At 41.3% G+C, this 15036-nt stretch overlaps 1 protein-coding gene across 2 annotated transcripts in view; it reads right to left on the bottom strand.

Moving 5' to 3' along the window:
• Window positions 1-562: 562 nt before the first annotated feature.
• TRIM36 (tripartite motif containing 36) overlaps window positions 563-15036 on the bottom strand; it is a 17893-nt gene continuing 3419 nt past the window's right edge. For both annotated transcript variants that reach the window (XM_010292898.1, XM_010292897.1), the window contains 8 exons: window positions 10397-10722; window positions 7011-7157; window positions 5829-5924; window positions 4637-4890; window positions 3888-4012; window positions 3045-3338; window positions 2446-2743; window positions 563-917 (listed from right to left, as the gene is read on the bottom strand). In XM_010292898.1, the coding sequence (XP_010291200.1) occupies window positions 563-917; window positions 2446-2743; window positions 3045-3338; window positions 3888-4012; window positions 4637-4890; window positions 5829-5924; window positions 7011-7157; window positions 10397-10722 (1895 nt within the window). The remainder of the gene's footprint in view (window positions 918-2445; window positions 2744-3044; window positions 3339-3887; window positions 4013-4636; window positions 4891-5828; window positions 5925-7010; window positions 7158-10396; window positions 10723-15036) is intronic.

The raw sequence follows: 15036 nt of genomic DNA, 5'->3' as shown, positions 1-15036 counted from the left end.
TCTAGTTTACCCTCCTCTTTCAAATACAATCTAAATGTTCAGCTGCAGTTCTGACTTCTCCCTGCTTTATATTGTACTTTTGCAAATGTTATTTCATGCTGAAGGGCCTAACCCCTGGTGCACAGGCATTAATCGGAAAGCATCAGACCCCTCAGAGGCATTCAGGCAGATGTCTTACAAGGAAAATGGCAATCGCATGCTGTCAGCCTTGATTTCATTAAATGCAAAACCGACAATGTAAGGATTTAAGTTACATAAAGGGCAGATTTCTACCCCTGAAGAGTAATTTTGGTTGCTAGTCAAACTTCTTCCCTGCTTCCCCCTGGGAATAGTGTCTGTGGAGAACAGCATTGCACAGATCTCAAGAAAGACAGGACAGTGCCTGGAAGAACATTTCCCACTGGTGTGGGAAGTGTCTGGACCATTTGTTTAAAAAAAATCATGTCCCAGAGGCTTGTGAGCAACACATAGATAGAATGTAATTAATCAGGACTGAAACTAAGGCAGAATTCTTCCGCTGTCATTTTACATATTAGAAGAGAAATAGGAAGAGATTACTGCACTAGATGTTGTCTTGGTACTCCCCATCCGTTGCTGTGATGGCTTCCTCAAGACGAATTGCCGCGCTACCCATTAAGGCAAATGCTGGGTACATTATGCCAGAGCAGTCCACGTTGCACTCATAAAGGCATTTCATACAACCAGCATCGTAAAACCCCACCTTTCCTTTGTCCCAGTCAAGGCAGATGCCCATGCACGACGGCAGGGGAAAGATTCTGCTCGCCAGATCCTTGGGGGCACCAGGCGTCATGGGGATAAAGAACTTCTTCATACCTAAAGTGACCAGTGTGAAAGGCTGTGATGAGTCAAAGGAGGTGTCTTCACTCCCGCTGTCATGACCACTGTCTTGATCGTATCTAGAACAGAAAAACAATCATTTGCTTTTGTCAAACTCTAAAGTGGGATCAGCGATGTGAGCTGGAGAAAACTATTTTACAAGATAGGTAACAGCGCATGATCACCCGCAAAAAAAAAATACCCAAGCCAGGAGGGAAAATGCATTTAATAGGTGGAGAACACTCACCTGGGCCACCTCACTAACAGCTAAACACTAATGAGGATGAGAACACAGAAGGCTTTACTGAGGAGTGGATATATCTCAATGTACTCATGCTAGGCAATCATTAATGAACCTACCTACAGGTACAGTAAATTAGATAACTTGAGAAGTAATTTAGCAAATATGACTAATCGTTACAGACGAGATATGTTTAACTTTATTTACATAATGTTAAACGACACCAGTAAATACATTTAACATTACTGTTGTCCTGTGAGTTTTCCATGACACTGCTGTATTACATCATCTTTAAAATTCACAACACAAGAAGTAGTGGTTTAAGTTTTGGTTTTTTATTTGGTTGGTTGTTTTTTTTAAATGCTCTGCCTGGAGGCTGACCCTGCCTGAAGCCCTGTTTCCGAGTTGGTTACTGGGGAAAGTCTGTAGCCAGATTTGTTCAGCCTATGTGCTCTTCTCCCTACTTCTGGCCCCAGATAAAGACAAACCAGAGAAGCACACATTCTTCTGTGCAGACAATTCCTAGCTAGGTTTGTGGTTTTGGGGTGTTTGAGTGGACATCAGATGTGTGTCAGCTACAGTTTTCCAGATATTTGTCTGGATAAGGAAAAAGAAATCGGGAAATAAGTATCCAATTTCTCAGTTTGCAAAAAGGCTCCATCTGACTTTCATCCACTCAAGACGTTGGTATTTTTACACTTTTCAGTATGTTATACAGGAGGAAGCCAATACACTTGTTAGATTCCAGAAAAAGTTAAGAGCCCCTAGGAGATAACCTCCCAGCCTTCAGTTCCTAGATGCATCCAGGCTTACTACAACTGGAACCAAGAGCTGGAAATCTTTTTCCTGGTTAGTCCACTGTACTTTGGCTTGTGCTCAGTAGCACTCCAGTACCATATGCAAGCATATAGTCTGGGATAAGCCAGGGGCTTGGAATCCACCATGACGCAAGCTACAGCGAAGATACACAGATATGCACAGTGAACGTTGTACCTCTGAATGGCTGCCAAACCTAGTATGCAAAGGGAATTAAGGCAGAGTCTTACTACTGACAATTAAGCATTGCTTCAGTCTTGCAACTGATGCTTTTTTTTTTACCTTCTTGTTTTAACTGGCATATCTTGACATCTACAGGAACCTGATTCCTTTTCCAGAAAGAGAGAAAGAAACTAGGACTCTGGGTAATTAGAACATGTTTATGGTAATAGCAGGGGATGAACAGGACAATGTGCTTACACCATATCCTTTAAGCCACTTTCCACTTGTTAGGTTCACCTTTTGTACTAATTGAGACCAGACTTACTCTTATTTTCAAAAAAGCCATTTCCTTATATAAAACATGTATTAAGCAAGAGTCTGCAATTTACCTTGGGCTGATCACATCATGGGTATTATGGAAGAATTTCTGTATCTTGTTGCTGGAAACAACTCCCACTTTCACTAGGTATGAATAGTCTTCCACACGAAAAGCCCAGAAATGCTTCCCTTTGGCAATCCCAGTGTCACCAATAATGTAATCCAGGGTTGTGTAGCATCCCATCTGCATGCAGTCAGATCCCAGCAGTAGAGGAAATCCAGCCCTACTTTCCACAGAGGTTCTTCTTGGGTTCAGCAAGAGATGTTCACTGTTGTACCCACATTTGTCATCAAAAAGAAAACTCAAAACTGAAAAACAGTATCCAAAAAAATTTCTTCTTAGTCAAGTATTTGGCCTTCTGTGCTTACAAACTACATTTTAAGTTACACTGGCATTAGAATTTCTCACTCTTAAAGGCTACCAGGAATGTCATGCAAGCTAACACAGTATCAGTATGCTACCTACTTAACCTGTTTGTTAACAGTACTTCTAAACATTTATGCAACCAGTAACAGTATAATAGAAGTCTGGGAGCTGCTGGAAACCACCTACAGCTCTTAACACCAACAGACAGATTCAGCACCTTGTGGACATAAGAAAACCCAATACCTGGAGCTGGAGGCATACGCAAAATAACTTCTCGGCTCCAAGGGCTACAGATTGACCCTTTATATGCTCGAACTCTAAAGGCATAGCTGCTGTCGATATCAAGATCGGATATTACTTTGCTCTTGCTGCAAGCTTTGATCTCCTGCCATATCACACTCTCCTCTTCTCTATTAAGCTTATGATACTCAAGAATACAGGTATCAGCTGAGTCTGTCTTCCCAGGACTCTCCCAACTGATCAGAGCTTTGTTGTACATTCTGCTCTGCTCTTCATTGATTTCTGGTATTTCTAGACCTGGAATGCCAGAGATTCATGAGAAAAAAAAATTAGATATACTTTATTTTAGAATTAACCACACAAGCCCTTTGTTGAGTGTCTATAGCAGAATGTGTGGGTGGGGCAGGGCAAAATCTGACTCACTCAGTTAAGTGCAGATGAGGATGGTTCTGCTCATGCACTTAAGGAAATCCCTTACTTTTTTTATTTACTTTGAAAGTTGCATTATTTACTTTTGCCAACAGCTAAAAAACACATATAAAAACCTATTATTTTCCGTAATGTAAGAAAAAGCTTCTAGGAAGACCTAGTATTACTTAACTACAATATTTTGGAAGCTAATGTAAACTGGTACTGTATGCAATTGTACCTTAGCTTCTTTATCAAAGCTGAAGCTAGCATTGCTGCCAGCTAATGCCTTGTGGATCATGGAGACAGAAGGGACAATGCAACTGACAAGACTGAGTTCTGCAGCTGAATCCCTGCGTGAGTTTTGCCTCTTTCCACAGAAGCCCTTAAAGCCTTAAAGCCATAACTCAAGAAAGACATGATGCTTTCACAATTTACCATTGAATTGGAAAGACAAGTCACCAAGAATCTCTTCTTGCTTGGTTATGTCCACCACAAAGTCTTCAAAAGTAGTTTCAGCTGCTGGCGTGAAGCTCTTCAGAGATTCGGTAGCTTTTTGGATTCTGAAAGCACAGAAGCAGAGGGAAGGCAAAAGAGAGACGAAGGAAGTCACATGTGTGTGTTCCTTAAAGTAAAATTCTAGTTTTGCTTTAAAAAAAGTTCTGTTCTCATGTACTTACTGATGTCTTCCAGGAATTTCTGTCTCTCTAGACAGAATTTAAAAGCAACATTTCAAGGCCTTTTGTACATCAGCGTAAAGATAACGAACAGGTTATCAGTTCAGTTGGCAGAGCATTTTAACAATTTGGAGCATTATGTTCAAAGAACAAAACAGGTGTGAAGCGCTAATGGAGAGCATCTATTAAGATCAAAGAGTTTAAAGCCAGAAGAGACCTGCTAGATTAACTTGCAAATACCCACTACAATCTCTGAGCAAAGGAATGTGTCAGTGAGCTGAAAGGGTTACCCTTCCACTGCAGTCCTACCCAACAGAGCCCTTCCCATGGGCTGTTTCTTAACACACACTGTCATGTAGTAATTTCTACTGAATGGTACTAGGACCATCTCTGAGCCTCCAAAATACAAAGTACTGCATTCGGTCCTTTGCTAGGAGGTGTCAAAAGAATGTGAATGACCAGACATCCTGAAACAGTACCGGTACCTCAAACAGAACATAATTAAGATACCTGGCATGAAGTTGCTTTGCTGTTTGAACAAAACAAGATGGATCAGTTTCCTTAAGCACTTCTTGAGCATATCCTACAAGGCCATTATTTTCCAGGAGCCCTTGATATTCTTCTGCTTGTGCTTGCAATTTTTCCAGCCTTACATTCTTAGAAGCTTCAATTGTCCTAAGAGCTGCATTTTTCTTCTCTTCCAGGACATGAGATAATTTCTCAAAACTCCGAGATGCTTCTTCTTTAGCTCTTTCACTGTTGCACTAGGAGAAAACAAAAGACATTTTAGACAGATTCCACAGCGCTGTGGCCGTGTACAGAAACATACTTAAGCTTGTTCAAGATACCATAGCAGTCTAGTCATCTGTTTGACAGACAAGACTAACAAGCTTTGTTATGCTCTTGAGCACTGAAAATGCAATCAGCACTGCACCCAAGCTAGTAAGCATTTACTACCTTAACACAGAGAATGAAGAGCAAGGAAGTATTCTTCTGATACTGACTTGAGTTATGTACAGCATTTTTCTAAAGAGCTCATGGAAAAGCACTGTAAAAGCAGGTCAGTCTCTGAAGTCTTCATGCCCAAGAGCTAGGTGCTCTTCCACTTTCCCTGATCACCCTAAACTGGGGGTCCAGCCCAGTTTTTCATGTATGCTCTCAGGAGCACAGTGCCACCTCTGACTAGTGCCCTGGATAAAAGCAACTACAAAGCACAGAGACAATCCATACTGAGATACAGGCAGGGCCAGGAGCTCCTGCAATTTCTGCCATTGCATCTTCCAGTTTGTATGTAAGCTCCCGGGTCTGACTCTTCTGCAGAGAGATTTTGCTCTTAATTCTGACCGCACTGCAACACCCTCAAGGTAAGCAGACAGAGTCAATTGTGCAGCACCATTAATACACAAGCACTCTAAGTCTAACCCACCTCTCTTTGATTAAGGTATGAAATAAGCTTTATTTCAACTAAATTTACAGCAGCACCCAAAACTTAACTTCCCTCTGTATGTTGCCCAAATTTCCCACACTGTCAGGATTAGGTCTTACCGTGTGTGACTCAGGACTAACCCAAACTGTTCAGAAATTGTTTCACTGGCTAAGTGAAAAAAACCCAAAGGATTTGAAACACTTCACTGAAAACAGTTTGAGTCCCTGCTGTGTCCCTGCAAGGGCCATTCCAAGACAGCTCGTAAGTCACTCTTACCTCTGTTTCTTTCAGCAGCACATCCAGCTGTGTGATGCAAGCTTTCACCTGGCTCTCCTTACTGATGATGTACTCGACAGCTTTTGAAAGCTTATCCTGTTAAAATAAAACACCAATTGGGCAGAAAAAGGGTATCCCACCCGAACTGACAACCAGCGCCGGCAGGTCATCCAGCTAGTGCTCAGTTTATCTGGTTACAAGGACAACAGCCAGCCACCAGTTAGGACCAGCAGCTCCGCGCAGAACTGCTCGGTGACGCGCCGTGGCCGCGCAGGGACACCGGGCCACTGCTGTGAGCAGGACTGAGGGCACAGCCTCTAAGGATGAGAGGTAACAGCCTCAGCTGGCTCATCCTTCCCCAGCCACAGCAGTTACCCTTTCGCAGGCTAGGAAGATGAGGTTTCAGGACGTTAGTAAACTTACAGAAAAGCCTCGTTAGTTATTAACTCATTTGTAGTAAGACCGGCTAGAAAAAAATGAGTGGTTCAAAGCACTAATTTATGAGTGTCTCTGCACTTCCTTAGTTGCAAGAGTTAAAAGCTGTACAGGAAAAGCCTTGCAAACAGGCAAGGAGGCCAAAGAGCAGGAGGCAGGCCAGTCTGGTCTTTTTGTGTTTTTTTTTTCCTGTGAGCAAGAGAATAAGAAAAGGAAGAAGAGGAGGTAGCAGCAATCATTCTTTAATAACAAAGCAGTGTTTGCAAGTCCTCCCTGTTGCACTGTGCTTGGGGAATTAACAGCTACGCAACTTCAGAAACATACAAGGTCCCAACAGATACTTCAGATGCAAAATTTTCAGGAGTGCTTCTAAAGTAGCAGCTAACCCAAGCCACAAGGACGCTTAATCTGAACATCCAGGAGTAAAAGCTGGATTGTAAAGTATGAACTGCTTGAACCTTCTGCATTGGTCAGTACTGCTCTACAGTTGGCTAAAATAAGGTGGGAGCACTTTTAAGGGGTTATGTTTCAAGCCTCATAGAAAGTACAGTTTAGTTTCTCAGACATGCGCTATGTCACACTAATATATACATTAACAGATGTTGCACAACACCATGCCTCATGATGAGGAGTTCAGTGTCCTCTAAACACAGGTCCTGGCTTCCTGCCAGAGGGAGTTTGCAGTTACACCAGAAGCTCAGTACTCTTCGCCATCTTAAGGCCAGGTCCAACAACATTGACTTTTACCTTAAGGGTTTTGTAGGCAGTGCTCATGGTTGTTACTCTATGGTTTGCATGACATCCACCCAGTTTACAAAGATGACAAACAGGCCTTCTGCAGATTTCACAGTACATGTTTACCCTCTCCATTTCATGTTCTGGACACATCAAAATCTGAAAAGAAAAAGAGAGGAAAGAGAATGCAGGTTTGCTTCCAAAAAATGAGGTGCTCAACAAACCACCAAAACACTCAATCATTCCACAGTAGCATCTGATTCTGTATTTCTTATATTCAGTTTCTTGTCATCTTTTATATTTGTCCATGCCAGTGACAGCCAGCAGAGGAACACACACGGTTTCACGACGTTTACAGTGAGCAAACCTGTAGCAACGTCTGTGTACACATCACATAGCCTCTATACTGCAATCAACCATAGCCTCCATATTGCAATCAACCGTTTCAATCCTGTTCAGAGCTGTAAATGCAATACGTAACACACACTCCCTGTTAAATTTAATGTTAAAATCATGCCAGCATCTCAGCTCTCTCTCGAAATGGCTATGAACCGTTTCTTAAAGCAAGAGTTGACATAATTCTGTAATGATTTAAGTTGAAGCTAGACTTGGATCAGCCACACAAACATTGCTCTTGGAGCAACAAATGAAATGCAGCCGCCACCACCAGTCACAGTCATTTTAAAGACAAAAGGCTCCAGTGTTTCAATATTTCTGACTCCAATTACAAGTTGTTCACGCTAAGCGCTAATTCCAGAATCAGCTTAAACAGCATTGTGAAAAAACTGATGTCTGTTAAAAATCATCTTCCAAAAACTGAACATGTTGAAATAACTGCTCAAAGAGCAAAAAAAAAAAGTGCTGCTCAACTCCAAGCTCAAGCAACAGGTAAAACTGTCTAAAAGTGGGGCTGGAGGGAGGGTGTTAAAAAAAAAAAAAAAAATCCTTTGCCTCATTCCAGAGCACTGGAAGACACTTGGGTCCATCTACTCCATGTTACCAAAGAAGAGCTCTTGAGAAAGCTTTTCATTTCATGTCAAGGAGAAGAACAAGACAGCAATGCCAATAGTCAAGCTTTAAAAGTATCATCTTTTAACTCACAAAAAAAAAAAAAAAAGACACAAAAATAGAAAACTGTGAGTAGCATAAATACGGACACACTAAGCTAAAATTGCAGACCATCTCCGAAACTAATTCTCAAGCCCCAAATGTTATCTTGGGCTATGGTGAAAAGGCCAAAGACACCAGTCTCACTAGCGCCTTGGCACGTAAGACTGTCATTAAGCAGAATATGCAATAAACTATGGCATTGTCAGTGACCACTGGATTTCAAAAAAAAAAAAAAAGAGAGAAAGGAAACTTTCAGGAAAATCAGCTATGCAGACAGACATCTCAAAAAACTGCCGTCATGCTGTTAGCCTGCGGAAGTAATTTTTCCACAGCAGTGCACAGTCACACCTAACAGAAACCACATATTTTCATTCATCTCCTCCTCCAAGCAAGAATTACAGCCTGCAAGCTAGAGACAGAAGAGGTCAGCAGATTACCTTCTCTAGTTCTCTCAAAATTCAAGAACAACGAACCCAGTATGTGCTTCTCCCATCCCCACCACACACGTTACAAGTGCTCTCTGGGTGTAAATTAAAGTGATGACCTGGGAACACTGTTTAGGAGACCAGCAAATACTCCATGCATTCAGTTCAGGTCTTAACAACGTAGTGCAATGAAAAATGCACTTTTCTTTCTTTATATTAAAAGCTCAAACAGTCCTGAAAAAAAGTCTCCGTACGGGCACAGTAAAGATCAGTTTCCTGTTGTTAGGAAGCTTTTCCACAAAGTAGATGTATCTATAGTTGATTTAACTATACTATGTTTTTCTAGTTTTTTTTTTTAATTTTTTTAAACAGTACATGCATCTTCACATATAATTTAAAAAAGCTAAAACCCACACACGTGCACAGACTAGATGCATCAAGGTCGGAATGATCTAAACCACTTCTCCCCCTTTTGCTCTGCTTTAACAGAATTCACCTACTAACTTTTAAACCCAAATTCAGTCTGTATGTAGTATAACAACGTATGGTACATTTAAGAGTACACAAGGATCACAAGATGCCTTTGGGATTTTCTAAGTAGCAACGTTGCAGCAGTGAGGGTTTAGATACCATAGAAGCAAAGTTTTTAAGGAGCTGTACAGCATTTTACAGCTGTAATTTTACAGATTTCCAGATCAAGAGCTGGAAGACAGCATGCGAACTTCAACCTTACTCGTTTATCCAATAAAGTGACATTTCACAAAGATAGCTGTGTGCTAGTGCATTTTAAAGCGCATCAAGCACATGCTTGCTCTTAACTGGAATGAATGTGTTAGACTCAAGAAAAACTGCACTAAGTGGCCTTCTGTATGTTGACTATCTGCCAGCTCGCTAACTTTGAGGCTCAAATTTTTCCAGCCTCAGAAGGAAGGAACACCACCAGTCAAGAGCTTAATACACATTGAACATTAAGTAGAATTGATTAATAAAAATTAATCAGGACTCCTTGAATATCAGCATTTCGGATATCTGTGGGACCTGAGGTCACCGGCCACAGGCACGCAGCAAGTGCTGGGACATTAAGACCTACTGTGGTCCTTTGTTAGCGAGACGGCAGCTGTGATTAATTCCTCCTATCATGTAACTTAAGTCCAGTAAGGCACTGCAGTGTTCTGCACCATGCTTAGCAGAAGAAACAAAGATGACAGCACTTTGCAATCACTGGTCTGTCTGAATGCAGCAGCAGCAGCATGTGAAGTAGAATTGCCATTACATTTTTCTCTTCAGCTAGAGTTAAAAAAAATAATAGAGTGTAATAACAACAGAGACCTGAACTCTGCCTTTTGCTATTGGTAGATGCAAGGCAGAAGGAGGCAAAGCAGATACTTGGTGATGGATCAAGTTCAGGCAGAAAACATCCAAAGGGAAAATACTCTAAAGGGGCAGAGGGGAGGTCAGTTGTATTGGGTGTTTTAAGTTTACCACACACAGGCATCCTCCTTGATCCGACTTTTAGAGAAAAGCACTGCCATTCTAGATATTCAAGATCATTAAGTCTTACCAAAAAATGAAAAAAAAAGACCCAAATCACAAAACACACAATCCATTCCCCAAAGTAAAAAATCCTTATTTTTAGGGTACCCTTCAAATATGTTCTCAATGCCCTCTTCAATGACAACCACTTCAGCACCAACAAAGAACAAAGGTTTAGGGTTCACTCAATAAATAATGGCAATAAGTCAATAAAGCATGGTCCTAAAAAAATAAATAAATGGTCCTAAAAACCAACTACCGTTGCACAGACATGTCTGAAGCTAAATGAGAACACTGCAACTCAAATTCTGTAAGATACGGTATACTTACCTTGGGTCTGAAGTTGGTAGTTGGTGCTACATATTCATGCTGAGCTTTCACAGTTCCCCAGGGATGATGTATTTTAAAACATTCATTGCAATAGCTTGCACTGCAGTCCATGCAGCTCTTTGTGGACTCTTGAGGTGGAAGTTTGCAGAAATCACACATAATAGCAATGGCTGCCCTGGCTGCCTGTCTGTATCTTTCCACAATGGTTTCCAAAGTAAAGTTGCGAAATAAGCCATTGATGCCACGTTCTCCGAGATCGATATCCCGCTGGCAACCCGGACAAGGAAATATGCTTGATCTAGGAGTGAGTGAATTGCGTTTTCTCCCTGTGTAGACACGAAATCCTGATTTAGGAGAAGCATAAACAGAAGGGCGTTATGTTTTAAAGGCAGAAGCACAGGAATTTATAAACTGATTCCAAACTATCATAGCACATTGCCCAAACCAGTACAATACCAATTCGTATGCAGTCTGCCAAGCCAAAGAAAACACATTTGCCCTGACAAGACAGTGTAATGTCCGAGTCCAGAGGCCATTACAAACTACTACTCTAAAACTTAACTCTACATTAAGATGAATTTAGCTTTTCCAATCCTACCTTCTTCATCTAGGTGTGGATGCACTCAAGTTGCAGCCCTTTGAAACACTAAACACAACACCTTCCAGAAACCCACTGGTTTTAGGCTAACTGGCTGCCCATATAGAGAGCAACAGCTTTGTAGCATACTGAAGCGAAAGATGCTTACTCCCAGAGTGAGGCTAGTTATTCCCTGATAAATATAGCCGACTTCAAGCTCTCGGAAATTTGCTTTCGCAGAGTCAAACGTCTCTGGCTCATCCCGAGTGGCATCATAAAAAAAAAAAAAATAAAGAGGAAAACAAGAGAGCTAGATACTATCAGTATGAAACCTCAGCCAAATAATTTTGTCGAAATACACAGGGGCTGACTTGGCTCTTGCTGAATGGCCTTGATAAAGGAGGGCTCCTAAGGAAGCCCTGCACACCAAAGAGCATGTACAGATAGTTACGTCTGAGAGACCCCGCTACCCTGAACTGTGGAACCACAGATCTGCACGGTTACACTGGGTATGTCTACCTCCTTTCACTTCAAAAGGGGACAGCAGAGAAGCTGCACTCCTACCAAACTGCTACGCACAAATTTCCCCTCCTCTCCAAAATAAAGCGATCGACGGCTCAAGTAAAGCGTCAAGCCTAAGGAGCCTTTGGAACCTGTTCAAGGGGTTTGCTCACACAGACCCAAAAGCTACTTACAGGGTAACATTCCTGAGGCTATCAAACAGGGAGTGCATCCCCATGCCTCACTCCTGAACCCACAGGGCACAACTATCAAAAAGCATTACGTACTTCTGAAGCAGTCTAAGCCAGTGTTCAGGCTTAATACGTATCCTCTCAGCTTCCCCTTACAAAGAAACAAAAAAACATCCTCGGTAGTTGGAGCATGGTTTTAAGACCCCTTTGAGAGGACTGCATGTTGGTATAACTAAAAAAATTTGTAAATGGAGGTGTGACTTAAAGCTGAGTTCTTCGCGTTGAAATGGGTTCTTCTTCAGAAAGGGAAATTCGTTCCCATCTGTATTTAGTCGACATCTTCCCAACAGAAATCTTGATGCTTCTTTTCTTTTTGAAGTGTCCTTTGATGCTATCCAAAAGACACTTGCCTTGTGCCACTCTCCTGTGGCTGCTTCACAAACCTCCCTTCCTATCATGCCCTTTCCACCCTCTTCAAAAAAAAAACAAACAAACAAACCAACACTCCCATAAGAAAACAGTTCCTTTAAAAATCCTTGAAATGTGCCCCATGATACTTATGCATGACCGTCAGCTAAGAAGCCACAACCAGAGCGTAAGTGTGTACAAGCTGCCAGTCTCACACTCAGCTGATCTCATGCCTTTCTGTAGGTTCTGAGCAGAACAACTACACTGCATTTACAGAACAGTATGGGTTCTGTACCGGTACACAACTCTCTGGCTAAGGGAAGCAGAGATTTTTTTCTCCTAATTTTATTTTTTTTTTTAGTACTTACTTGAAGTAAATTAATTACTCAAACCGCATGTCCTGCAGCACCTGTAACTTGGCATACGCAGCAACGCACACATGCAACGCACAGCAACAGCAGCGAAACGCATTATTTCCATTATTTCCAATGTATGCTCCAAGCTAGCACTGCACACAGGAACACAGAGAGGTCTTCTACACAGACTTCTACAGCGGCCTGAGCAAAAAGATGATTTCGCATGCAGTGCCATGCAGTCAACAGCTACAGAAAGGGATCTGGAGTACTCACATTTGCTACAACTAAGAAAATAATGACGCAATGTCGTACGTACAGGGACTGCCTACAAGCGGTACACTACAGCGGAGAGCAAGCAATGACAAAGCGAGAGAACAAGAAAAAACAACATGGTGCAGTGGTCAAGTTTAAAAAGACAATCTGAAATTCGTATCCGGTAGCATGCTTTTGAAGTCTGGCCCAAGCGGCTCAGACGTGGAAGGGGTGTTTGTTTAACCCAAAGGTGAGCTCAGCTACATCCCAACGGAGGCCTTTCATTCTGCCCGTGGTGGACCGAAACGAGACCGTCATCACGAGTCATGCTCTGCGAAGACTGGTGACACTCTGCTTACGGAAAGCACCCCAGTACCAAGGAGGTCCTGCCTACCTTCAGATGTCTCATCCCTTTTCATTGACAGCACTCCAAGAGCCTAGGGTTGTTTTTTTTTCCCTCGATTTTAAACCCTGGAAGTTTACTGGTTAAGCTTCGTGGCGTGCTCTGACACGCCAATACTTAAAAGTATGGAAACATTACCTTTTTGCCTAGAGAGCATTAAAACACTAACACGCAGTAAGAATTAGTCTGCTTTCTGCTTACAGGATTTCTAGACTCATATTTTAACAGGAAAGCACTGATGAAGCGATAAATTTCTTGGAGCACTATCCTTCCTATCTGTCTTGTCTCCAGTTTGCTAAAAAATGGAATTCTACTTATGTAAAAAAAAAAACAAACACAAAAAAAGAGCAGCAAAAACCATGGATTTTGTAGTCGTATTAGATGTGCAGCTCAGAAACCTAGGTCCTCCCCATATTCGCTTTTACACTTTGCCAATCTGGTTTACAACAAACTAGTATGTATTATGTGAAATGTTAGGAATCACCACAAGAAATTTTCCACTGCGGTTTATAAACAGACCACTCCACTTGCAATTAATAACTCCATCAATAACTAAAAAATTAGCACAACATGTGCCCATGCTCAGACACCAAACTCTCAAATATTAGGATACAGATTCCAAAGACTCAAGTCAAAGAGCAATCTTAAGCATGTCTTTTAAAGACAATGTTTAAACATCCTCTTCCCAAGGAGGGGTACCAACACTTAAAATGTTGAAAAGCCCAATCTGCAGCTGATGGTTTGCAAAGGGATAAGACATCTTAAGGATAAAATTGTGTTTTCCAAGTAAACAGTATCACCAGAATTCTATGGTTATGGAAGACATGGAAGTTAAATGCGTGAGAGTTTAAAAAAATACAGATTTTAAAAGTCAACTGGATTCTTAGAAAAGTTTTTAAAAATATAAATGTATATTGCCACTCCCCCCCCCAAACTCAAGTTAATGCCTTGGGACAGATTTTTATGAAGAAAGAAAAGAAAACAAAACATGAGAAAAGTCAGTAGCTGCAAAATATCATTTTCAAATACTTTAATCTTCCCCAAATCAAGGGTTCTTTCCACAAAAAGAACAAATAAGGACAGCTTTCCAAGAGCTCTGATGGTGTCCTACGCTTATCTTTGGTTTATGGCACTTTCAGTGTTCAACTGAGGCAATTTAAACTTCCCCTTCCAATTAGCTGCTTTGTCCTCCACTGAGTGTGAAATTCAGATTTGTGTTTAGCTCAGTTCATGCCTTTCTTGAAGGACACAATACTTCTATGGATTGCTCATGTGCCTGCCAATATTATGGTAACACAGAGCATTGGGATTTTTTTTTCCATTTTTGACAGATCATCACATCAAAAAAAGAAGTATTTATGTTAACAAGCCCACACAGTGGCTGAGATGCTCAGAGTAGCTCAGTTTTGGAAATTAGATGTACTTAAAACAAAGAGACACTGCCTAACCTTCAACCAGACTGTGTTACTAAGCACGCCAAACATTACAAGCATGTCAATTTAAAATACTTAGTTTTCCTCATACATTCATGTGCTGTGCTAAATTTCCAGATCCAAAACTACCTACTCAGATTAACATGGTGCAAATTTTAATCAGCTTCTTTATCAAATTAAGACGGCTCAGACACAATGAAGAACCAGTATTACTTTCCATTTAAAAGCGATGGCCAATGATGGCCTCTAAATGTTACAAAGATCAATCTAATAATTACAATTCACTACCAGCAAGACAGCAGTTTTACTGAAATGTGAGCATGTAAACTCTTGAAAATTAAAAAGCATGGGGCGGGGGGGAGGGGGTGACTGTTGGGTTTTTGTTTTAAAGGGAAGAGAGAGCGTGTGGTTTTGCACCCATCAATGTATGTTCCATCACACACACCCACAAGGAAAAAAATATAATCCAACCCTTAACTGAATTCCAGTCCAGTTGACCTTTAAGTCAGTGTTAAACAG

The sequence above is a fragment of the Phaethon lepturus genome, unplaced genomic scaffold (genome assembly GCF_000687285.1).
Source record: "Phaethon lepturus isolate BGI_N335 unplaced genomic scaffold, ASM68728v1 scaffold57848, whole genome shotgun sequence".
Taxonomy (NCBI): Eukaryota; Metazoa; Chordata; class Aves; order Phaethontiformes; family Phaethontidae; genus Phaethon; species Phaethon lepturus.
Note: the sequence above shows the minus strand (reverse complement) of the source record. Positions and strands in the feature narration are given on the sequence as shown.